We start from the raw sequence: 26,584 nt of genomic DNA, 5'->3' as shown, positions 1-26,584 counted from the left end.
AAAGTTTGAATTGAATGTTATATTGTTATTTAGCAGAGGTACAGGAATGCAAGGTTCAGAGCCACGAATGAAAAGTGAGCTGATAACAGAAAATGGTATTAACAGTTTGTTGAATGGGTACAGTTCAACGAAGTACAGGTCAATACACAGGATAAAAACAGAAAAAGCTTGATTGTTTACATTAGGATCCTACGAGGATGACTTGTCCTTTCTCAATTCATCAGAACATTTAAAGACGTATATACACTTCAATTAATCTTCTCCTGATCCAATGAATACATTCTCGTCCTAGATTCTACATTTAAATCCCTTGCACGGTTTGCAGTGTGCAGTTACTCAAGTAGTTCTCAAGTCAAAAGTGGGCCCCCAGGGTTCCCCGAGGGGGTTCCAAATGGACCCTTACTACTATCAATGATTATCTATTTCAGCGATTCTGACATTTGCAAAGTACAAGTCAGACTCTATAAAAAAAAAAATACATCTATGACAGTATTTATCCAAGGCTAGACCCGATCTGTAACTATGGGAGTTATGGGGGTCTGTCTGTACAATGTGGGTCCTACAAATGGTTTGAGAAGAGAAGGGAACCACTGCCTGCATCATTTCGTCCAATGCTTCATTTTCTAAAGAGATGACTTCCGCTTCCCCAGAGCCATAGGGCAGGCTGCGACATTGAGGGGGCAGAAAACAGCCCGGTCACGTCACGTGTCGCGCGAGCCCATAGACTCCAAATGCATTCCGTAAACTTCCGGTGTCCCTATTCGCCAACGTGGCTGGCCCTTATACTCTAAGGGCTGGCCCCATGAAGTGAACGGAGTTGTCGTCTATACTCTATGGCGCTGGCTCTGCCCAGAGCCATACCTATGTGGACCAATTAGGCGTAAGAAGCGTGCTCACTAGAAAATCAACCAATGACATCTCATGATGTTGATGCTACGTAAATCTGTATTTCGTACATCCGGGTAAGGGATTTGAGGTGAGTAACTGGTGCTGAGTGAAACAAAAGGTTTGATTAAATATTACAAACGTTCAGGTTTTATTCAACCCGGTCGCGATATTTATGGACATACAATTATGTCGTACAATACGACATCCATTAAAGATCATCCACCCTATAGTCGATTGCTTGCTGTAACCGGCATTGCCTGCTAGCTAGTTAGCCTCAAGCTATTTTGTCGCCAATGTCCGGGTTTGCTTTGTCACCATTTGTGTCATGTTGTCCCCCTGTATTGCCTTTTAGTAAATCTATTTGAATATGCTTTTGCCAGGTCCGTGACAGGTTCATTTTGGATACCTTGCCTCTCTGAAGATGTGCGGATCCATTCGGGTGCTGCTGCAAGTGTTATGGGCCCAGCTACTCTGTGGCTGGGTTCTGGGCTCCGAACTCACGTTCGAGCTGCCAGACAACGCTAAGCAGTGTTTCTACGAAGACATCATCATTGGTACCAAGTGTACACTGGAATTTCAGGTATGTGTCTTTTTGCTGTACATAACTGCTGTTTACTCATGGGTGGTGGTCCGGAATTAGGCCCAATCCCTAGCCCTAGAACGTCTCTCTGTTGTTACACACATTTCAAGTATTTCACATACCAGAGCCATAGAACACTTCCATAGACTTAGGGTTGCAGCGGCAGAACGGCGGCATAAATGTGGTTGGCACTCCGTGTGTACTCGCTCAATAAATAATTCCAAAGACTTGGGAGTCAGATATGGTCCTCAACTTTCATATCAATCTGGCAGAAAACGTTTGTTTAGTCAAATACCTCCACTTTTTCACGAGCTGCACACAGGCGACATTTTCTCCGGGCGAGAGGCCCGGAATGACTGATGGACCGAATTTAACAAAACTTCCTTTGGGAAGCACAAACGTCTTTGACTTTGACTTTTGTCATCACCAATTGACATGAGAAACACAAATGTTTGGGGCACACAATTGGCAGGTGCGTTGCAATAGGTGCTGGGTAATTAATCACACCACCTGCCAATTGTGTGCCCCAAACTTTTGTGGTTCCCTGATGACGTTTGTGATGATCAGAGGAAGTTTTGATAAATTCAGTCCAGCTGCCATTCCGGACCCCTTTGACCGGAGAGAAAGCTGTCCGGGTGCAGCTCGTGAAAAAGTGGAGATGGTAAACAAACGTTTTCTGCCAGAACTTTCACGTGGATATGAAAGTTGAGGACCATATCTGACTCCCAAGTCTTTGGAATTATTTATTGAGCGAGTACACACGGAGTGCCGACCACATTTATGCCGCCGCAACCGTAAGTCTATAGCAGTGTTATATGGCTCTGGTATGTAATACTTGCCAATGTATGTAACAACAGAGACATTCTAGGGCTATTGTTAAAGGGATCTGGATGTTTTTATGGAAAACCTTTAAACGGCAAAAACATAATGGAAGCCAAATTACAGAAGATTTTAAAAAGTAATATGCACTTTCCTTGAGGTAAAGAGAAAAAATAAACCTGCACACTCATCAGCTCCAGTGTAAGTCTCGAAACGTTGTCATTAAATTACATTGGAGTAGATGAGTGTGCAGGTTTATTCTTTTTCTTCATGATAATTTCCAACCCAGCAGCACCTCAACCGAGTGATGTGCATAACTGCATATTCTATACATTGTTGTTTCCTGCGGGTGCCTGGAGTATTTTATGTCAACTAGGGCGGCGTTGCAAAATAATAGTTTGGTCTCCGGTTGGCTGTCATTTTTGGGTTGAGTCGGTAGGGAATTTATTTTATTATATTTTTGTATTTTTCGCAGGAAGTATGGGTTGCAAGGATTTTTTTATTTTATTTATTTTTTCCTACGGCAATGATGGATAGGCTTCTTTTTAATAACTTCAATATTTGCCAGAGTATAGCTAGCTAGTGCTACAGGTTAAAAGACAAAAAACATAGCTAACGTTAGCTAGCTCACACACTACACAGTAGAGCTCTTCACGGGTAAAAAAAAGGTTCCGAAATCCAAAATAAATCAGTGAGTGTGACATTCCGAGAGACCAGCCAGACCCAGCCAGTCAGACATACATGTGGACAGACAGACAGAGAGAGAGGTTAGGGGACCTCTCTAGGTCCCTACAGGCTGCGTCGCATGCGTGCTGTAGTAGAGGGTGAGAGGAAAAAAAAGTCTTGTCTCTTTAGTTTTAGCAGAAGCAGATGCGTACCGCTCTTGGCTGAATGGAATATTAAGGCGCGACACTCAATGCACCTATAAACGGCTCCTACTTTGCCCTCTTCTTTATCCACGTGTGGAGAATGGGATACACAGGAGAGTTGTCATGGTTGCTTTAAACCTAGCTTTGCTAGTTAGCTTTAGGGCTGCACGATTAATCGAATTTTAATCGAAATCGCGATTTTTGGATTCGGACGATGTCGAAAATCGAAAATCGTTTTTCCCTTTAACTAGGGCATTTACGGTAAATCTCTCTCGCACTCGCCTGCAGGCTGCCGGGCTACCGTAGTTACTTCCTCCTCCCACTGCCGCGCAGAGAGAAAAGCTGAAAGCAGTGTTAGCATGTCTGCCACGGGGAGCGATAGGAACGAGGATTTAGTTGCTAAAATAGGCAAGACAATGTCTGTCGTCTGGAAATGGTTCAGCTTCTCCGTTTCAGATGTGGAGCAAACTACTCGTTGTAAAAAGGCGATGCACACGCGCTTTGCACACGCAGCTGTACTTGTATTTGTTTTCTGGGTGCTGGAGCAGGTTGGGACGCTCGTGTTGTTGCCGTCTCTCACAGGCAATAGGCACCGACTTTTTACGGGGACAGGCTTTAGTTCCGACATAGTGGAGGGTCGGTCCCTGTGGGAGACGGCAGCACGAGTGGCTTGTTCCAGTGCCTGGAGAATGGACAGGCATAGCGGCGAGTAGCTCTGGTCCATAGCCCTAATGCTAATTCTACCCTAGCATTAGGGCTATGGACCAGAGCTAAGCAGCGAGTGGGTGCTGCTGGAGAACATGAAGCTTTAATATCAGCGTGTCCCGACCTACTGTCCCTTATTATCGTAAAGTTGGGTAGTGTACACTGTTTATTTTGCATCGAGGAGCCAATAGCCATGTGTGTCTGACTCTGTGTTGACTGTGTACGTCGCCTCGGCTAAAAACAAAGGGGAAGCCTGTCTTATGTTTCGCCGTACGACCTGTTGCATCAGCGTGCTAAAAAATAGCTGATCTGCAAGCTCACAACGTGTCGCCTCCGCAACACGCTGTGAGCTAGTAGATCGGCTATTTTCAGCACGCGTAAAAATGGAGGATGAGACGTTCAGAAACGTTTGCCTTCACAGTACAAGCATCAGCTGTCACAAGTTGAAAAGAGATGTGGCATCATTATTTTTCACATGGCCCATATGACGAGACAGAATCAAAATGGAAAACGATAAGGCCTACAGATTCAGTGGCATTTCACATTGCAAAAGGGTGCAGGAAGAGCGGGCACCTAAACATTAAATTGGCTATTTTTTTAAGAATTAATTTGGACATAATGTAAACGTTTTCACTTGTTTAATCCCAAAGGGGATTTATCTTTCTTTGTTTAAAAGGATCCCTGGCCAGACAAATATGCCTTAAAACACTATACTTGCCCTCTATAACTAAAAATAAAAACACCTTAAATATTTGTATTTCTTTCATAAAATAAAGTTGGGTAGTGTACACTGTTTATCTTTCACTCAATAGGAACAGCTCCTGTCGCAAGTTGAGGATGTCATATGACATGTCCAGTCCATGTGTGGTCCAGCCCCAGGGAATGTATGGAATACTAATAAGTGCACATGCTAATAAAAAGTATTTAAATATTGCTTTGATGCTCATATTATTCTTAGGAAGTATTACGTTGTTTTTATTAGCATATGCATTCTATAGGGCTGGACCACACATCGAAAAGTAAGCCTGGGACCGAGGCTAACCACACATGGACATATATCAACCTGCGATGGGAGCAGTCCCTATTGATTGAAAGATTCTCTATTTATGAAAGAAATAAAATATTTATGTTTTTATTTATTTTTATTCATAGAGGGCAAGTGTAATGTTTTAAGGCATATTTGTCTTGTAGCCAGGGATCCTTTTAAGGTTTGGACTTTATTCCAATAGGAAAACATTTGTTTGCATTTAAAAAAAATATATATATATTTTGAGACAATGTATTTCTTTTACTGAAAAGAAACCGAAATCAAGGTTTCAGAGCAAAAAATCGAGGTTTTTGTTTTAGGCAAAATCGTGCAGCCCTAGTTAGCTTTCACCTCATTTAGGTCAACACTGTTGTCGGGATCCGTATATAAAGTATAATTGCACACCAGTGTTTTCATTCAAATCAGCGCAAGACAAACCAGTACAGTAACGTCAACTGTCAATCCACCCGTCGTGCTCTCCGGGACGGCGAAGCCGACGTTTCTCTCTCGTAGTAGCCTAAGTCGAGTACGTCGTTAAACAACTTGAAAAACCTTGGCTTTGGGCAGGTGTAGGCTACGTTTTGTTGGGCTGGTCGGATTTTTACTTTCTTTTTTTTTCATCTTTTTTTTTCACCAAATGCCAATAAAATAAGGAGAGAAAGGATGCACAATTTGGGTTGGGTTGACTTTTGTCCAGCACAGAACCTCATATTTGTCAAACAAAACCAGTGTGAAAATTGGTACCATGGAAAAACCTTGAAGGCCTATTTATACTGAACTCCAGAATGGATATGTATGTGTCCATACGTTCTGAACGCTTGCGCATTTGCTCGCGCACACATGGATACGGTCTTTATTGGGGCGAGCATATCTGAATGGGTCGATAGGCTGTCTGGAAAACAGAAGGTACCTGGTTCATGCCATACTGTATATTTGAAGACCTCACATGCATTTTAACTCCCTATAGCTGTGTCACTGATACACAGCACTGGGTGTGTTTCTTCTTCGCTGCGTACCATTCGATGGTCCATCTGGCAGGTGACAGAGCGTGTCTTTTCTTTTTTTCTTTCTTTTTCTCTGAAGCAAGATAAAACATAATATTAAAAAGGCTGTATATTTACATTGGTAAACAATATAAAATGCCAACAGTCTGAAAATCTTAAATACATCATGTGTGGACGCCCAAAATGAAAATATGACTTGACATGTTTGCGAAAAGGTCAATTCTGCTTCTCTGCTATTGCAATGACAATACAAATAGTATTCACCATACAGCTGCAGGGCATTGCACAGATATGACATTTAATTAGATGAAAGTTAGACATGTTTCTGAATAGATAGTTCTATAAACACATCTCCCCCTCTTTGTTTTCCCAGGTGGTCACTGGTGGCCATTATGATGTAGACTGTCGTTTGGAGGACCCAGACAGTACTGTTCTCTACAAGGAGATGAAGAAACAATATGACAGTTTTACCTTTACGGCGGCTAAGAATGGCACCTACAAGTTCTGCTTCAGCAACGAGTTCTCTACCTTCACGCACAAGACTGTCTATTTTGACTTCCAGGTTGGCGAAGACCCTCCACTGTTCCCCAATGAGAACAGAGTTACTGCTCTCACTCAGGTGAGTGGTGTCACTGGTGTGTGCATTTTATCCATGAGACACTGGATGTGTATCTGTCTTGACAAAAATGGAATTAAACAATATAGTACTGTTTTACATGGACTACTGTACACCATTATACACTACACAGGTCTATATTACACTATTGACAGTCAATAACCTATTTGGCTTTTTAATAATAGAGCCTCACTATTATCTGATCACTATTCTAATCATGATGTGGGTCAGACTAACCATTCCGGTTAAATTCACCTGCCTGGTGCATGTGTGGATTTCTTTCCTCTCAATTTGCCTCTGCTCCACATTACCAGATGGAGTCTGCCTGTGTTTCCATCCACGAGGCTCTTAAGTCTGTCATCGACTACCAGACTCACTTCCGCCTCCGGGAGGCCCAGGGACGCAGTCGGGCTGAGGATCTCAACACCCGTGTGGCATTCTGGTCCATTGGTGAGGCCTTCATCCTTCTGGTGGTCAGCATAAGTCAGGTGGTGCTGCTGAGAAGCTTCTTCTCTGACAAGAAGACCACCACAACACGTGTTGGATCATAACAACCTCTGAAGCCTCGGGTCCATTTTCAACCCTCTGTTCATCCAGACCTGGGCTCAAACGCATTAAGTTTGGTTTAAAAAATAGAACAAAATAATGCTTGTCTGAGACCATCTGACAAGGCCTTGGTTTCTAGATCTTTAGTTCTGTTATTAAACTTTATGCATATGCCCCCATGGCAAGCTAATTAAAAAGATGTGTCAAATGTTTTTGAGGAATTACAAAAAACTAACAACCACACAAACACTTAGTTTTGTTATTAAGTGTTCATTTTTCAGGTGGTTAGCCTATTGGTTCAAGCTGACCTCAAGTACTTCAGATGTTTGAAATTAGTTTTAGTTCGTTTTTTGCCCAGGTCTGCCTCCTTAATGTCAAATGTTGTTTCATATCGGTTATAGTTCCTTCAACCCAAAGTGTGTGTAATAGTAAAGGAGGAATTGCTATAAGCAATAATATGTCAAAATTTGAATGACTTTAGACAGCCAGCAATGGGTAAAACGCTCCCCAAAAAAAAGTAGTCTCTGTGACACATCTAGGGGCAGCAACCTGCATTCAAAGATTTTCCTTGAAGCTTTGTCATTTGTCGATTGGCCTGTCTACTTCCTGATTGGTTAGTCATTTCGACCGTTTTTTTTTTTCCTACCAATGACTAAAGACTTTTTGGGAGCGTTTTACTCATTGCTGGCTGTCTGAATACCAAAAATCACACATGTGTGAAGTGAGCGGTGCAACTGTACCGTGTGGTTTCCCGGGGAGTCCCCGCAACATCCAGACCCCCAGGAACCTTCCCACCAAGCCCCCAGGGAGGCTCTCCAATGTTGAAGCGCTCAGCCCTACTGGTTAGAGCGTGAACTGCAGGGGGACCCGTGGATTTATGATGAGGAAACCCTGGGGTTTAACATTGAGTGCTTGTTTGCACTTCTGCATTTGACCACCAAAATTTGGTGGTCAAATGCGGAAGTAGACCGTTCTTCTGGGTGCTTCAAAACGACACTGAGCAACTTCCACTGAAATTAATAGCGGGGGGCGGGGGTGTCGCTCCGGTTCGGCCTCTATCCTTTTTGTTACTCTATGCTTCCCACGTCCGAAATGGTCGAAGTGGCAGAGTTACCGTGTTGCAACTCTCTGTTCACAGACATGCATACATACTCGTACACATACGGACACACATAGCTGCGTAATAGGGGAGGCACCGCAAAAAAAAAAGTAATTCAAATTTTGACATTATTGCTTATAGCAGCTTTAAGGAATTGATTTGTCTGCACAGCACTGATCAGTGAAAGCAGCATAGGCAATGTAGATGGATGTTCCTATGGACTATACAAAAATGACTATTAGTCTCTGCATGTCCCTGGTTTCCAGGATGGCATATTTTTTTTGCTGTTCTATTTCAATGTCCCGTAGACTCGATTTGAACTTGAAATAAGTGGATGTGTTTCCGGTTCAAACCTGCTCTCGAGCCAATCAAACAATGCTATGTGAAAATCAATTGGAACAGGAAACTGGTATGCTACCTTCTGGAAACATGGGATTACAGTTGTGCACATACATGGCCTACTGGGCAAAACACTGTGTTCCGTTTTTATCCTTCATGCCATTTCAAATCGGTAACTTGATGGGAGAAAACCATAGACACTATAAAACTAAATCTTTAACCAGTTATTTGTTTAGTTCCATGATTAATGCCAGCTTTAATTCGGGCTATGGGGTAGCAATCAGGGATCCCACGGGAGCCAATGGCTCTCTCTCAACCAGTTTCTCCTTCTCAAGACAATTCCTTAAAACATAAATGTACAGTATAGCAGTTTTCTTTGTTTTTAGATTCCATTCGCTGAATTTGAAGTTTTAAATGTGTTCATCTTTTGAATTTACTTTTTAACACACCCTGGTAAAGTATTTCAGATTAGACTATGCCTTAGGGTGTTCTGTATTACATAATGTGAATGTTAGTATGACTGCTATGACATGGAGGACATGAAAACAAACTGTTTGGCAAAAAACACTTGATCGAAGTGGTATTGTGAGCAGTTCCAGATGCAACATCTTGTTTATTTGGCCCTTAACGGCAGCCATTGCTTTGCTATAGCTCTCATTCTGACATTTACTGTTAAAGTGTAATAACTTATTTATTATGTGGGTTCATATTGTTTTTGTTTTGTTTTTACAACACTGTTGTAAAATTAATATTGTTTTGTACAATACTGCCTGAATGTAAAAACATACCGGTAGGTTGGTTTGATGTTGTAATTTAAATGCTTACAAGAGATTTGGCTCTTCAGAGTTTCTTGAGAACTCTTAACATTTAAAACATGGGAATGGACTATGAGAAGGTAGCCTTCATTTTAGTGTGATTGTGTTGAGCTGGTAGCTCTGCTGTTTTCAGTGCATGACACTGGCCTGCAACTAAGTTTAAATCAGGCTTTAGGAATCATACATCAATTTTGGTCCTTTTCTCTCACTTTCCTAGTATGAAAGATTGTGTTGAAGAGACAAGGCTGCATGTTGATGTATTAACACAGCAGTTTTTTTTATCTCCAAATTTCACACTGTCTAATTGTGCTATCAAGACACCAGATGTGAAGGTTACCTGGCTGATAATAAATCCAGACTAGTTGTGTAACCATCTGGAAATGCCATGTTTAAACCTTGTAGCTGGGGAGCAAGCACCAAAAATCATGACCTACTTTTTATTTCTATTCACTTGGTCATTAGGTCCACAGAATGAGAGGTCTGCTCTGCCGGAAATATTGTGAAAAAAGTTATGGCCATTTTTGTATACCCCACCATAGACGACCAATATAAGGCAAAATTTCATCATACTTTATGTAGCATGTGAAATGTCAAACTAGGGGGTTTTCATGATTTCATCATTAGTTTGGCACGAAAAACACTCCTTGGCCTAAAAATGGCTATAGCCGTTATCACAGATGAGGGCAGCACATTTGGGCAAGTCTATATGGCCAAATTTAGGCCACGGAGTGTTTTTCGTGCAAAACTAATGCTTAGAATGGATTCAGAATCATGAAAACCCCCTAGTTTGACATGTCACATGCTACTTAAAGTATGATGACATTTTTGAGTGGTGTAAACCACTCCTACAACTGGCTTTTGTGTGCAGAAAAAAATTAGCATGGTTGCTATGTTCAAAATAATTTCTGACGTAATTAAATCACACCCGGGTGAACTGGATGACCGTAGCAACCATGGTCATTTTCTCTGCACAGAAAAAGCCAGTTGTGAAATCACATCCGGGTGTGATTTCATTACGTCAGATCAGAGCTGATCAGGCTACATAATACCTTACCTTATTTCATTACGTCAGACATTACGTCAGACCACAGCTGATCATGCTATATAAAACCTTACACCACTCAGTTCACACGGGTGTGATTTTTCCTTATATTGGTTGTCTATGATGTGGTATACAAAAATGGCCATAACTCTTTTTCGCGATGTTTCCGGCAGAGCAGACCTCATTCTGTGTACCTTTAATGACCAAGTGAATAGAAAAAAACACAAAGTATGTCATGACATCACAGGTTAATCCTTAACTGTTGAGCTTTTGGGCCTGTGGCTCCCCGGCTATTGTTACTGGGTTAGGGTTGTTACTGCAAACCAAATATATTTTTGTGACCATCCTTTTATACAATGTTTTTGGCATTATGGTTTGGCCTTTTTCTGGAAAACTCTTTCTATGGTTGTTTGAACTAACTCGAATCTTGTTTTTCCCTCAATTACAATTTAACAAATTCCTGTCTATGTATGCCTTGACCATAAGTTAATTTTGAAGTGTAGCTATCTTCTCATAGTAATATTTTGTTCTGATATAATTGGCTGAATATAAATCTTGTGTCATAAGATATATATATTTTATGACTTTCTTTATTCAAAGGTGTGATGGTGTTTTGTTTTGTGCACTATTTGACTTCATTCTCAACATTTAGAATCAGCTTTGAGGCACTCTTGGGACTTGTTTCCTTGCATAGCTGAATAAACTTTCTGGTATAAAACATGTTTTGGGTTTTTTTATACATTATGAATCAAGACACCGTTATACAGAAATGAATTGTACATTCATTGTACTGTATATGACGGATGGACATTTACTTCACCTTTATCTAGGATAAATGAAAAATATTTTTAGTAATTGAGAATTATTTCTCTGAAAGCATTATGTTTCGTAGTGCTTTCAACTTTCAGTCAGTAGGGGGTGATGTGGTCAAATGAATTAACATGCTACTTTTCAGAACTGTTTATGTGAGACACAAAATACAGAGGATCAGATATGACGTTTCATAAAATACAAAAATCAAATATATACCATTTTCAACCGAACATTTGTATTCCATTCACTCGGTTCTCCCTTTCGTTTCCTCTTGTTCAGCCCGATTTCATTGAACCCTTCCGCGACGCGTTGTGATGCTTGTAGATCGGCTATTTTCGGAGCGCGACTCCGTCGGACGACGAGGCACTCTACTACTTGTGGGTGACTACGTAGCTATCTAGCAGCTCGGTGATTGGAGCGTCCATGTGTCATTCTTACGACAGGTGGAAGGAGGGAAAAAAACACTGCATTGTTTTCGATTTGATAGAAGTGAGTCGTGATCGTCCAGCTGAGAGGTGGGAGGACGTTCAATCCGCCAGCATTTTACTGTCACTTTACACACAGGATTTACACGGAGTTAACGTCTTCATGTCCTGTTTGACGAGAGGGACAGAAACGTCGTTGTCAGCGAACAAAGCGTCCACCCGCCGCTGTCATTTCAACGTTTTGAGTTGAAAACGACGAAGAAAACACCGTTCTGTTGGCAGAAGAGAAGCTAAACTAGCAAGCAACGCTAAGCTAGCAGCAACACAGGAGAACGAGCGGGGGTGGATCGCCGTTCCTCGGCCCTGCGTATGTCGTTCGGTTGGGATATAAACATGACCAGAGATGACAACAACGGTGACAGTCGTGTCTGAATGAAACGGACGCCGCGGAGGTGGAAGTGGAACAGTTGAAACAACAAGACTCCCATGATTGGTCGATGAGGCTAAGCTAAATAGCTAATTAAGGAAGTTGGCTAGCGTCCCCAACATAGTTGTCTCCTTTGTGGCAAGGTTTTTCTTTATTTTTTAACTGTGGTTTTAAATGACACTTTCCTGCTTGTCATGATGATGGTTCTACCAACAAGCTGACATTAGAGTTTATATGAGGTTTGTTCCTACCCAAGTAACGTTAGCAACTTTAGCTAGGAAGTCTGCTGTAAACAAAGAGCCCTCCTTCTGTCCACCTACTGTGGTAGCTAGCGTTGTACTATAAATTATACGACATCGCTGCTCGTTTAGTTCCACGGCGAAGGGAAATGGATCTTAAGACGGCTGTGTTCAACGCGGCCAGGGATGGCAAGCTGCGGCTCCTTCAGAAGCTCCTGGAGAACAAAGATGGACACGAGGTGTCCAAGCTGATGGGGGAGAAGACGAACGGGGCCACCGTGCTCCTGATGGCCGCGCGATATGGACACCTGGACCTGGTGGAGTACCTTCTGGAATGCTGCTGTGCGCCCGTGGAAATAGGGGGTTCGGTCAACTTTGACGGGGAGACAATCGAGGGGGCGCCCCCCCTCTGGGCCGCGTCTGCTGCGGGCCACTTAAAAGTGGTCCAGTCTCTGTTGGGGCACGGGGCCTCTGTGAACAACACGACTCTGACCAACTCCACCCCGCTCAGAGCAGCCTGCTTCGACGGACACTTGGATATTGTGAAGTACCTGGTGGAGCATAAAGCTGATCTGGAGGTGGCGAACAGACATGGCCACACGTGTCTCATGATCTCCTGTTACAAAGGACACAAGGAAATAGCACAGTATTTACTGGAGAAAGGTGCAGATGTCAACAGGAAGAGTGTCAAAGGTGAGTGGATGGTTGAGCGGCGTGTGGGGGAGACATACATCTGTCCTCTGTGTGTACAGAGAACTTCATTTTAATGCGTGTGTAGGTAGAAACATTCACACATTCCCAAGACTTGTCACCTGAAGATAAGCGTTGTTTGACATGGCCTACTACGAGTTGTACAATTAGGCCTACTTGTTGTTTCCAGTGGTTTCTGTTCTGTTCAGCACTAGAACTTAAAGATGAAAGGTAGTATAATCTTTCACGTCACAGAATCTGTAGTTTGTACTAGAAATGTTTATGATAAAGAACATCTCTGACTGGGTACTCATTCTGTCTGTTAAGTTAACTTATTAAGTAGATATTTTAGGAACAGAACATCACATTTGGATGTGAGGATTTGTTTCCAACACAGCCAATGACTTATCCTTTTCAAAACCGTTTCTTAATTAATAATCTTTAAGTGACTCCTCAGTAGAAATCATGTCTCATCATGTAGTCTTTGTTTAGTGGGAAATTTGGTATATAGACTTATTTATTGGCCTAGAATATTGTCTATATACATACATACATTTTTTAATAGGGGTTTCATGTGGATTCATGAATGTATGTATATAGATAATATTTTAGGCCAATACAAAATACTCTATACCAAATTTCCCACCCCACAAGCCCGGCTGCCGGACTAATGTCACCATTAACTCCTTTAGACTGATCATCCAAAGTTCTTTGTATTGTTAACACTTAGCAGTAGTACATTTCACTCCAGCAAGGATAAGTAAGCATTTTTCTATTCTAACATCATTGTGATCCAGAGTTTTGAGTTTCATTATAGGCAAGCCTGGTGGCAAGGCAACTAGAGACCGGAATACAAGCCCAGTGGCGGCATGATTTAAATCTGACGGTACAGTAATCAGGCAACAACCCCACATTTTACAATCGTAAAGTCTACCAGTTATTTGTTTGGGACCAGGTAAAAAAAGAACTATCTCAGACTCAATGTAGCTTTAGGTCTGCATGACATGGGACATTAGGACATACCGGTAGGCTAATTTATAACGAGTAAGCAAGGCTACCCTGGTTTGGCCCTGTCTGATACAGAGGTGCATGGCCTCAGTTTGCATTGCTACTGGAGGGAACGGTGCCTAAATTACCCCGTTTGGGATAGAGGTTCTTCCATGGCCTACTGGGGGAGTGTGCGACTGTCCGTACTGATCGGCCTAACAGTTCAAAAGTCTGCTGCTGTTGATGGGTATATAGGTACATAGCTTGCCCATAGAAATATTCATTATCCATTTGAATATTATCACACTCAAGCAACCATTTGAAGCATTTGAAATAACTCACAAGAAATGGTTGATCTTGATCTGTCTGTCTGTAAAAAGACCTGTTTGAAAAATTAAATTGTACTTGGTCCCTGTGATTAATCTACTACCAAGAAGTACCTATTTGTACTTACATTTCTTTTATGTTTAACAAACATCCAGAACACGTAGAATCCCACCGCATTCGAATCACTTTTGGTTCGAGTATAAATTCCAAATATTGAAAGCATTGAGCTGGACACCAGCACAGGACTACAAGTCAGTGGCATACAGCATATAAAACCTAGGTTATGCTAAATCAAATTTCTCATTAAAAGAATTTGGAATAAACTACATGAATTTACAGAACATCATGGAAATTATGGAAAAACTATCATACTTAAACGTGTCCCTTTTTCTAAAGTCTGTCATGATGAAAATTAGCCTAATGATCAATATTAAAAAAAGAAAAAGCAAGCCAACGTTCACTCACTTTCCACCTGCACCTGTCCACCCACACAATAATAATGGCCACACATTCTATCTACATAACGGTATCTTAAGCAGTGTGACTAAGGCTATTGCCGTAAAAATGTGTGGTACTCTACCGACTATTTTAGTATAGCTTTATAACATTTGTGTCAGTACTGTATTGTCTGCAGGATTTGCTACTATAGAGACATACAAGACAAGAAAGATGTGCACTGTGTAGAGTATATCTCCGCCAAGCCAGGGTTGGTAAGAGGTTGAATGTGGAACTAGTAACCGGGATGATGTACGACATTGTGTCAAACTTACTAGAAAAATATTGCAAGGTTGAAATGTTGTATAGAGGGTATGCGCGTGACATCATCATCAAACCAGGAAGTTATGCAGGAAGGCCTACTGAGTGGCAAAAAAATACTTTCTGGCCTTGACAGCCCATACATCCAAACAGAACAGTCCTATCTGATTGCATTAAACAATGTTAAACTCACTTTGCATGTTGCTTTGCCACTCGATTTGCCACTCGATGTGCCATTCACTTTAAGCATGCGCATACTCTCTATAGCTGCTGCGAATACAAATTGGAGCATTTAAAAGTGAGTTGCGAGCTACAGTAAGCCACCCTTTGTTATTCGACATTGTGTCAAACCCAATTGCATATAGAGAGTATGCGCGTGACATCATCACCAAACCCGGAAGTTATGCAGGAATGCCTACTGAGTGGCAAAAAACTACTTTCTGGCCTTGAGACAGCCCATGCATCCAAACAGAAAAGTCCTGTCTGATTGCATTAAACAATGTTAAACTCACTTTGCCTGTTGCTTTGCCACTCGATGTGCCATTCACTTTAAGCATGCGCATACCCTCTATTGCTGGACACAAGCTCTTGCATTATAACTTATTAGGTGCTGCAACAATTCATGGATTTAACCAATTGTTAAAAAAAGAGGGGGGTGGGGGGAATATACAGTATATATTTTTTGCGGTCTCTATGTGGGCCACGTGCACATGTCATCTCTGTGTCTTTGTCTGTGAGCAGTGCTGTGCATGTGCACACCATAGGTGCTTAGGTGTGTCTGTGTTTTTGTCTGTGTGCAGTGCACTTGGTCTGTCTGTGTATCTCTATTATGACTTGTAAAACAATGGTATTATTAATTATACGCTTGTCTCCCTAGTAGATCCTGTCAGATGGCTCCACTCCATAACTTGACACACAGACACATGTACTAGTGTAGGAACGGTACATCATGAGTTTAGTAATTGACAAATGACATAGTTGTCAGTTTAGAAAACATTCACCAAATTGCGGAAGTAGACGGTTCTTCCGGGTGCTTCAAAACGCCACTGAACAACTTCCACTGAAATGAATACCGGGGGGCGGGGCTATCGCTCCGGTTCAGTCTCTATCCTTTTATTACTCTATGGTGCCAGCAAGTTTCAGACATGCTTGTGGATAGAAAAAAAGAAAAGTGACATGACTTATTTTATGCTCCATTGATATGGTTAAGCACCTGATGTGAGACTGCGTGCGTGTAGGGTTTGATTTAGCTTAAAATAAAATCCAGATGTTTTCTCTCTCTGAAAACTAAATTTTCATATTTTCGAGAAATACACTCGATACACTCTCAAATATGTTGTTTTTATTTTATTTTTAAAGAAAAGAAAAAAGACAAACAAATGTGACATTTTCTATTGGGAATAAAGTCCAAACCTATTGGGAATAAAGTCCAAAACCAAAGGCAAAAGTTTCTGAACGCCTCACATCCTGCAACCTATAAGCTCACAGCGTGTTGCGGAGGCAATGCGTTGTGTGCTTGCAGATCAATTTTCAGCATGCAACACGTCGCACAACGAAGCATAAGTCAGGCTTCACTTTTCTTTAAGCCAAGGCGACGTACACACATCGCTCCTTGATGCAAAATAAACGGTTAGTGTAAGGGACAGTAGGTAGTCTAGCAAATAGCACTGTAAACATTTGGAGATCCTCCTAGGGGGGTGCATGTGTGTGTGTCTTCTTTCAATGTGATTGATAGCATTGGCATCCTCAACAAGGCCAATCAAACAAGTCACTGATTGGATCATGAATTGTCTCACTATGTGTCATTGTGACTGATTGGATCATTGAATTATGAGTTGTCACTATATCCTTATAAATAAAGCACCACAACTCAATATTCTGATTCCTTAACTCATTCAGTGGCAAGAATATTTAACCAAAATAGCCCAAGTGCTTTTTTCATATTTACTTAGTTCATTTTTAACTCTAGCTCTAGCTGTTATCCACCAAGGACAGCGATTCTGGAGTCGGATTTACGGAGGTTTGAAAATCCTCCTTTCAACTGGTTTGCACTGAGATTATATTTGCAATCCCATAGTTGGAACGGTGGGGCGTTGCTATAGGAACCGGACCAATGTTAAAAGTATCAACCATTATATAGACGGAGTATACGTTGGGGTACGTATATATATATATATATATATATATATATATATATACATACACACACACACAGACCTGGGATATGACGCCACCTAGCGTCGACGTCCGTATATATATCCTTGGGAAAAATAGAGTTAAGTAGTCACAGAATATTCATCATCACTACGATCGCAACTGTCTATGAGAGAGCCATTCCCTGTGCGGTCGCGAAAAAATCTGCTTGTAAATCCGTCCATCTGTTCAGCAGTTAGAGCCCATTGAAAATGTAATAAGTGGTCACGCCAAAAGTGGAACGATACAGGAACAGAAATATGAGTGTTCCAAAAATTCTCTAACAAGGACGTGGATGAGAGGCAATCTTTGCGATCACGTGGTGGGTCGCTTTTCTAAGTACCCAAAGACCCTTTACATGAGGGGAGCTGGGGAGGAGAAAAAAATCACTTTATATAGGAACAAGAAATGATGACATAGTCATATTTGTCAGGTGAAACAAGCGCTGTCTCCTTTTTTTTTTCTGCTCTCCAAATAGCTCATAACTTTAGTTAGCCGGTGTTATCAGGCCCTCCGATCCTCGCTGCAGTGTTTATATATGTCTATGGTTGCAGAGTGTGGTCTGGGTGCAGAGTTCCACGGTGCCCGTGTCATAGCTTAGGAAGCAACCAATCATGACTAGGTCGCTACTACGCGATTAGCTGGCGGCGTTTCAGAGTATGGGGTCAGACTCCCATCGGCTTAGGGGGCATGGGACAGTCAATCATGACTAGGTCGCTATTAAAAACGGGCCTGTTGTATGTCAGGTTTCACCTGACACAAATTACTAAGAAAATGCTAAGACTAAGGAATAAAATCAATAAAAACAGTGGAATGATGAGAAAAGGGGTATGTGGAGTTAGCTGGGGAAAGCCATATTGAAGAGTGGTTTTCAGAGCGGTTTTGAGGGTGGGAGAGTGCATTCCACAGTGTTCATTAATTTCATTGTCATCTGACTGAAATGAAACCTATATCGATCCTCCTCAACAGCCACATTCTTGGTTCTTTTTTTAATGCAATAAAAAGTAAATAAGTTGAGGTAAGTCATGAGACTTACCTCCTCTATGTCTCCAATAGGCAACACAGCACTCCACGACTGTGCAGAGTCAGGCAGTCTGGAGATCATGCGGATGCTTCTGCAGTATGGGGCGTCCATGGAAAGGGATGGCTATGGCATGACACCGCTGCTCTCTGCAAGCGTCACTGGACACACCAACATTGTGGACTACTTGACAATGCACCAGCAGGTCAGGGATTCCAGCCCCACCAGAAATCGGAGGGCTTAACTTCAGATTTCTGATTTTCTGTTATTCTGAAATTGTTTTGACGCATGTAATTTGTTTGTATTTTTAACAATCTCTGCTCTACTGCAAATGGCATTTCACATAAATGCTTTATTGTACTTTGTTTAGTCAGTCAGCCAGCCATGTACCTGTAGGTGTCATCAACACAGGAAAATAATTCAAATTGGAATAATCTGCAAGTGGTGCTTGTACTTCTGACACTGTTGCTTTAATAGCAAAATAATTCACAGGGCGGCACCTCATCTAGTTCTAGCATGTGCCTCTGAAACCCCCACAAACTAAAGGTCCACTATCTGCAACCTACCTGCACCCCAAATACATTTTCCATGATGTTCTTTTGTGCAGAGTGCAGACTCTTAGCTCTGTGTGATCTGCGTGTGAACGTAACCTGACCCAGTCCACAGCTGGTAGCTGGATCATAGCTGGTATTACAACTATGATACCTACTATCAATGCCAGTAGGTGCAAGTGTTGCAATCCAGTGAGCCTCTAATAACTTTGTGGCTGGTGGATGCGGTCCAACTCATAGGCATATTGTGTGGCGTCTGAGAGATGTGAAAAGACAGAAGTCTAACAGGTGATGTCTTCTCCCCTCTGCAGACCAGCGAGAAGGAATGCATTGATGCTCTCGAACTGTTGGGCGCCACATTTGTGGACAAAAAAAGAGATTTGCTAGGAGCACTGAAATACTGGAAAAGAGCCATGGACCTCAGGTATATTGACAGTGGCAACATTGTCCATAAACCTGAACCAAAGCAGCTGATCATGGCATACGACTACGCCAGGGAGGTGAGTACCAGTTTGACGATTCCAAAATTGAGTCATGTTTTCTAGAAGTCAATCAAGACAGCATGCTGACCGTGGATTATACATGTCTCCCTTAGAAGGCATTTTCAATTATTTATTTCTTTTTTTCCCTTTTTATTAAAAACTAAAATCGGTTGATGCCAGGTTCACAGACCAGACAGTTGGGTCAGTATAATGGCAGAAATCCATCCACCAGCACCAGAAACCCTTTACAGAAAGCAAAATGACTTATTACAAAAAGTATGATGGAAACAACATAATGTATGAATTAAACAACCATAGTTTCTTCTAAGCAGGGCTCGACAGTGCGACTAGGTACTCGCATTTGCTACTTAAAATATCACCGTGCGAGTTGTAAAATTCACTTTGTAGCACCGGTGCAACTACAGAATTTGACCATTCAATCGTGATAAAGACAAGGCTCTACAGCAAGTGCACATTCTATAGTCTCGGTTCTATACCTACATTTATTATTTCTATAGTACGGCGGTGTCGTTCGCCAAAAAGAGCAGATCTACAAGCTAACAACGTGTCGAGGCTCAATGCGGTGTTCATTTGAAGATCTGTCCCTTTTGCTCCCACCGCCCCGCCCCTCCATGTGTTGCTTCTCAGTTCTCTTCCCTGTCAGCAGCGGAGCGAACGCAGCAGGATAGCATGATAGCACAGAAGGAGTTGCTTGGACCCCGACACGTTGAATACTAAAGTTATTTGGAAAGTTTAATGTTCAAACATCACTCGATATAACTTTTAACCAAACGTGGGTGAAACAGCGTGCACGTGCGCACGCACATGGAGTGGACGGATTCTAACAAAACAACCCTCGCTCAGCACCTCGCTTACAAAAGCGTGTGCGCAGCGCAAATGATAATACGAATGACCGACTTGGCTGGATACATATTAGTCAGTAGCCTGCATAACGAGCGCTGGAAAAAAAGGCAAAGATCCCCCCACCACCTCCTTCCACCACGCCGAGGTGTATATGTACGATGGTCTGAACTGAAGAAGTCCAAGCCAAGGAGAATGTTACAATACTAATTCACCATCGAGTAGCCTGCGCCCTGCACCGAATCTCACACGATAGAACAGCAGGATAAAAACGGATAGAAAGTCTGTCTGTCTGTCTGTCTGTCTGTCTGTCTGTCTGTCTGTCTGTCTGTCTGTCTGTCCATCCATCCATACATGAGCAACATACAATGAATTGATTATCCATCTATCTATCCATCTATCCCTCTATCTATTTGCATACAAAACTAATAGTCTATCAGCATCAAAACTAATTGATTATATAGGTTATATAAAAACAAACAAATCCAGATGAATATCAATATTGTGATCTTTTCTGAAAGATATTGTGATTTAATATTTTTTCATATTGCCCGCCCCCTACCTCATATCACTGTATTAAAGAAAAATCACACCTGTGTGAAGTGAGGGGCGCTCTTATCATCATACATCATCATGAATCATCTCATACTGACCAATCAGAATGCCTGTTGCCTGTGATTGGTTAGCTGATTTGCTCGTTTACATATGACATACATTGTCCTATCAATATTTAGCGGAATTTTGACCTAATTTCTCCGTTCATTGTCAATGGCAAATATTGAGACGTGTGGGGACTAAAGCTGTATATAGGAGGGGCTAGCGCCCCTCAAAAACACATTATTTGATAACTTTTCATCGTGCTCCTAAAATAATTTGTGTGCTACTAGCACACGTGCTACTTGGAAAAATGCTAAGCGTCGAGCCCTGCTTCTAAGACGTTTTCAGCTCTTTTCAAGTAAAACCCACACTTGTCATCATCTCAAACTTACCACCTTGTAATCCTCCTCCTAGGTAACCAATGCAGAGGAGCTTGACAGTCTGATCTCTGACCCAGATGAGATGCGCATGCAGGCGCTGTTGATCAGGGAGAGGATCCTCGGCCCGCAGCACCCAGACACATCCTACTACATCCGCTACCGCGGCGCTGTGTATGCAGACTCAGGCAACTTTGCACGCTGCATAAACCTGTGGAAGTACGCGCTGGACATGCAGCAGAGCAACCTGGACCCACTCAGCCCCATGACAGCCTCCAGCCTGCTGTCTTTCGCCGAACTCTTCTCCTTCATGCTGCAGGACCGGGCCAAGGGACTCCTGGGGACCTCGGTGTCATTCGAGGACCTGATGGGGATCCTCTCCAAGAGTGTGCTGGAAATTGAGCGAGCGGTTAAGCAGAGTGGGCCGGTGCCGCCGGACCCCACCCAGCTCAGCAAAGCTTTGTCAATCATACTGCACCTCATTTGCCTCTTGGAGAAGGTGCCTTGTACAGCTGAGCAGGACCACTTCAAGAAGGAAACGATCTATAGGTGTGTATGAACAGGATTATGTTTTGTGTTAACCCATTTAGGCCTGATGTCGAAATAAAAAAAACGTTCGCTCTGAAAGAATATATACCTCAAAGATTTGTGCCGCATTTTTACGATTTTTCAAAAATAGCAGACCTACAAGTGGCGCGCTATGAGCTTGTAGATCTGCTATTTTTCAATAGCTAAAGAATGCTTGAAACACCAAAAGGGGTTCCCGCCCAAAATGGGTTAAATGACTAACGAGTAACAATGGTTTGTCCTCTGTGGAAAAGAATTAAATTATACAGGGAGATAGCGTGTGTGTGCAAGCTTAAAGTGATGGTTGTGAAATTAAAAAGAACTGATCAAAGAACAGATCACGGAAACACATCCGCAGTATATTTTCTGCCTATATTAGCCAAACCATCCAACTATCCAGTATTTTTGATAGTTCTTTGAGTTTGAACTCTTGTTAATGAAACCTTACAAACGAAGAATTTGTTTCAGGATCATATTCACTCTAGGAGGTGTCTCAAGCCCAATGGGTCTTGGTTATTATGTGCAATGTTCTGTGATGGCATATTGCAATCAAGGTAGTATTTCTGACAGTATGGTATCTGACATTACCATAACTGCCCTGAATGAATGGGTACCACCAGTAACTAATTTCTTCCCTGCAGGTTCCTTAAGCTTCAGCCATGTGGTAAGAGCGGTTACAGCCCTCTTCACCTGGCTGTCGACCGCAACACCACCTGCGTAGGTCGCTACCCTGTCTGCAAGTTCCCCTCCCTGACGGTGGCCTCCATCCTCTTGGAGTGCGGAGCAGATGTCAACAGCCGAGATGAAGATGACAACAGGTGCCTTTCTCCCCATTTTCATCTCTTCTAAATTCCATAGCCCTTTAACGGTTTCAACTTGATCAACATTTGTTTGTGAAAGTGTGAAACGCCCTCTTTATTTGTCCTTTAGATATTACTTATAATATACTGTACATGTACCTGTAATGTAATGTAATGTGATGTGTAATCATCAATTCCAACCCACCAGCCTCATGTGGTGGAATCTTGATGTTTATGGATTGGAGTCACTAATGTAGTATTACAAGATTGTTCTCGCTCTAATCATCAGCAGCCTTTTTTCCAGCCACCTGGAAAAAAGTAGAGTCGTTCTATTTGTTTGGGTCCGGGTAGCTCAATCGGCAGAGCTCTCGCTTTTGGACCACAAGTTCATGGGTTCGATCCCGGGCACCGCCAACTCACCGAATGAGTAGTACAGCTTGGTGCAGCAAGTTGTGCAGGAAGTACTGGGAGCTGATGGTAGGTGTGGCGCTCCACCTCAGCAATCCATCTCCCAGGGGTCTAACGCATTGCAACGGGGATAGACTCCCGCGTGTTACCGGCTGATACCGACAATAAGCCACTCCTGACCTACTTCTTCTATTGCTCTATTTAATTTATTTCCTCTCTCATCCTGAACCTGTTCAATACCAACCATTTCTCAGCACTGACTTTGGCATAGTATAATAAACTATTTTGTCTTACACCCCACCAGTCCTCTCCACGTGGCGGCCTCCAATGGACACCCGGACATCATGAACCTGCTTATCTCGTATGGAACGCACTTTGACAGCACCAACGCCTTTCAGCAGACGGCCTGCGATCTGCTGGATGAGAAGGAGCTGGCCAGGAACGTGATTCAACCCATCAACCACACCACACTGCAGTGCCTCGCCGCCAGGGCTATCATCAAGCACAGCCTGGACTACCGGGGAAACATCCCAGAGAAGCTGGAGGCCTTTGTCCTGCTCCACAGATAGTGGCATCCTGACAGTCTGAGAGAGGACAACGGAACTAATGGATGGATGCAGACGGCTGTGAGTAGACAGATTGATGGGGCCAGGAGGCAACTGATTGGCAAGCCTAACAGGTGGACGCCTGACTCGTTAACTATCCGTGGATTGAAAGACACAATGTTGAATATTGGAGCAACCAATGACTTCAGAGCATGATTTGTCCATGCAGAAACATTATAACTCAGTCTGGAAACAAGACTTTGCTCCCTCTTTGTTCCTCCTTTTACAGAGCCACAGCTGATGACTTTTTGCGATTGTGTATTTGAAGGGGACTGCAACACAATGTCCCTGGATGAACTGAGTAGTGGGTTTACGAATTGTTGCTTTTTTATTTTGCATATTCCACAATGCTATTTATTGAATTAACATTGAGAGATCTTTCTCCATGCTGGCCCCCAACTTCGTCTCAACTCTGCCTGCTTCTCTCTCAGAGTAAAGACAGACACATTTCAACACATGCTGGGACTTCAGGTTAATTCTTTTTTTTTCTTTGTCCCATCACTGTTGCCAATAGTCATGGACCCTTTCTCTGTCATTATTAGGTATCTTTGTCTTTAATGCATTTAGTTACACTGTCATATAAATTTGGATATGTGAGACTAAATATGAATTGTGTGAATCCTAGTATATGGGCTCATTTGTCACTGTTTTCATTGTAGTGTATTACAAAGCTTTATGAGAAGGGTTTAAAGTCTGCAAACACCACAAGTGCTTTATTCTTCCTATTCACAGGCCAGGCTGTTGGAAAGAGAGACTGTTGTGTTCTGTGCCGGCTCTTGTCTGTGCAATATCTTATTATAATTTTTCTTTCTTGGTTTACTTCCTTGCTGCCGTTTTTCTTTTTATCTCTATATTTTTTTGCAAAGAACAGGATGCAAAACCATTGTATTAGAGTGTGTGTGTACGTGTGTACGTGTGTGTGTGTGTGTGTGTGTGTGTGTGTGTGTGTGTGTGTGTGTGTGTGTGTGTGTGTGTGTGTACGCGCGCACGCACACTTGTCTGTTGGAGCATGTGGGATGTATAAGTGAGTTGTAGATTGTTTTTGTTTTATGAGTACTCGACCATTGACTATCAGGAGTATGGTCAGGCCGTACTTGGATAACACTATCATGCAGGACTATGGAGCTTAGGACTTCCACTAGAAACTGCAGTGGCCATACTTTGCTATGGGAGAGTATGGGCTTGTATACAGAAGTGACCTCTTATCATGCTTTTTTACATGGCTGATCTTTAAATGCCGTTCTTTACCAAGCTTGATCAAAAAAGTCTGGGTTCTAACACAGCTGACTGTGCATGTGCAGGTTAAAAATATTTTTCCTTTACTTTTTTTTTTTTTACAGGAATTATTAACATCTTTCAAAGATTTGTAACATTGTATGGTATTTCAACCAGTCACTGTAGAATATTTTTTACTAGCTCTCAGAGACACCTGTTGTAGGGTGAAGTTGCCTTTAGGAAGTGACTTGGGCCCCATTTAAACTGGTGGCCAAATCCAGCCTGAATCAGATCATGTCATGTGACATGTTAGACTCATTTAAACCAATCGGATTTCAATCTCGGTGTGGCATCTGATTCAGGCTAGATTTGTCTGCCAGTGTAAATGGGGCCTTAGAGGGTGCAAGGCTGCATAATTACCTCCCTCAAGCACAACCATGTCAAACTCACCAACATTGCAGCTGTAAGGAAAGCTTGAATTATCCTCTTTCAATCTGTACATTTTTTGTTTCATAAAAATCCACCATAGACATTTTATGAGCTACTTCTTTTTTTCCTAAGTATTGGAGTTTGGAAGCACTCGTTTTCAGTAAAGCAACCTCCTGCTGCCTCCTGCATTATGTGCAAATGCAAAACCGGTGGTACGCAGGGCTGTCCAACGAGCACTCCCAAACTCTGACACAAGTTACCTGCACAGAATGTCTTGACAGGAAGTAGGATGTCTAAAGTGGATTTTTATGAAACAAAAACTTTTTTTTATCCCCATGTTCGAATGCCCCCGCGTCCCTGTAAAAAAATGCTAAAGTGGCTAAAACAAAAGAAAGCAGCAAATGAAAAAAAATAACACTCATCTTTTACTTTCTCTAATAACCTAAAACGCCTGGCAGGCTGCCAAGTTGACAGCTAAAGGCGACTTCACCCTAGAGAGTGAGAAACTCAAAGTTGAGCTAGGATACTTCTGTCCATCTTATACAACTGTTGCCCAATTGTATCCCAATTACAGATTAAGAGAGTGATAGGGGGAGGTTGCCTTGTCGTAAAGACTTTTCAAGCTTTGTAAAATATCTTTTGCACATGAGCTTTAGATGTGTGGTTAAAAAAGGGCTTTTCATAATTCTTAGGATTTCATATCATGTATTTAACCTGATGGTTCAAAACCAGACAGAATATGTATGAGGACTCCCAGGGCAACTTGCTTTAAATCTGCACTTTACTACAACAGAGTTTAAGATTTCATATGGCATCAATCAAAGTCATGTCTTAAGAACCAGTTTGAGAATTAACGGACAATAAACCCATGTTGCACATATCTGTTTGTTCACGTTTGTTTATTTAGCAATGTCTCCAATGTGTTTTGTTTTGGTGAGATGTAGTGCTCAAGAAATGTCTTAATTGTTTGGGTTACTGTCCTAGAACCTGACATCTTTATGGGTCCTATATCAAAATTTCTATCCCATCTATGCTTCTCTGCCTTGAAAATATCCTCGGGAATCTGAAATACTTGTATGTGATGTAATACGTATTTAATAGAAAGGCAAAGGTAAGTGGCCGTCACACACGTTTCTGTGTTCAAAGCTTGACATAAGTTCTACAACGCTGTGTTAAAATGACTTGTCCCTTCTGTCAGCGTTTTTGCAATATAGTGTTTCTATTTGTTGATCACATCACTTGGGTTGACATTCTGCACTAGAGCATGGAGGTCTAGAATGTCACACCTATTCTGAATGTTCTCTGCCCCTGTATCGTGTGTGTGTGTGTGTGTGTGTGTGTGTGTGTGTGTGTGTGTGTGTGTGTGTGTGTGTGTGTGTGTGTGTGTGTGTGTGTGTGTGTGTGTGTGTGTGTGTGTGTGTGTGTGTGTGTGTGTGTGTGTGTGTGTGTGTGTGTGTGTGTGTGT

The 26,584-nt window shown here is 42.2% G+C and overlaps 2 protein-coding genes across 2 annotated transcripts; both read left to right on the top strand.

Annotated features, from left to right (window-relative positions):
* Positions 1-892: 892 nt before the first annotated feature.
* On the top strand, positions 893-11,067 carry tmed7 (transmembrane p24 trafficking protein 7). The gene is made up of 4 exons (XM_079516795.1): positions 893-976; positions 1,269-1,468; positions 6,266-6,511; positions 6,823-11,067. The coding sequence occupies exons 2-4, from the start codon at positions 1,310-1,312 to the stop codon at positions 7,057-7,059; spliced, it is 642 nt and encodes a 213-aa protein (XP_079372921.1). The 5' UTR covers positions 893-976; positions 1,269-1,309; the 3' UTR covers positions 7,060-11,067.
* Positions 11,068-11,354: 287 nt separating this feature from the next.
* On the top strand, positions 11,355-25,999 carry fem1c (fem-1 homolog c). The gene is made up of 6 exons (XM_079516793.1): positions 11,355-12,946; positions 18,263-18,432; positions 19,090-19,278; positions 21,133-21,644; positions 22,304-22,480; positions 23,175-25,999. Exons 1-6 carry the CDS (start codon positions 12,403-12,405, stop codon positions 23,437-23,439), a joined length of 1,857 nt encoding a protein of 618 aa, XP_079372919.1. The 5' UTR covers positions 11,355-12,402; the 3' UTR covers positions 23,440-25,999.
* Positions 26,000-26,584: the final 585 nt, after the last annotated feature.

This window comes from Electrona antarctica (genome assembly GCF_951216825.1).
Source record: "Electrona antarctica genome assembly, chromosome: 12".
NCBI classification, from domain to species: domain Eukaryota; kingdom Metazoa; phylum Chordata; class Actinopteri; order Myctophiformes; family Myctophidae; genus Electrona; species Electrona antarctica.
This window is presented reverse-complemented; position numbering and strand designations above follow the sequence as displayed.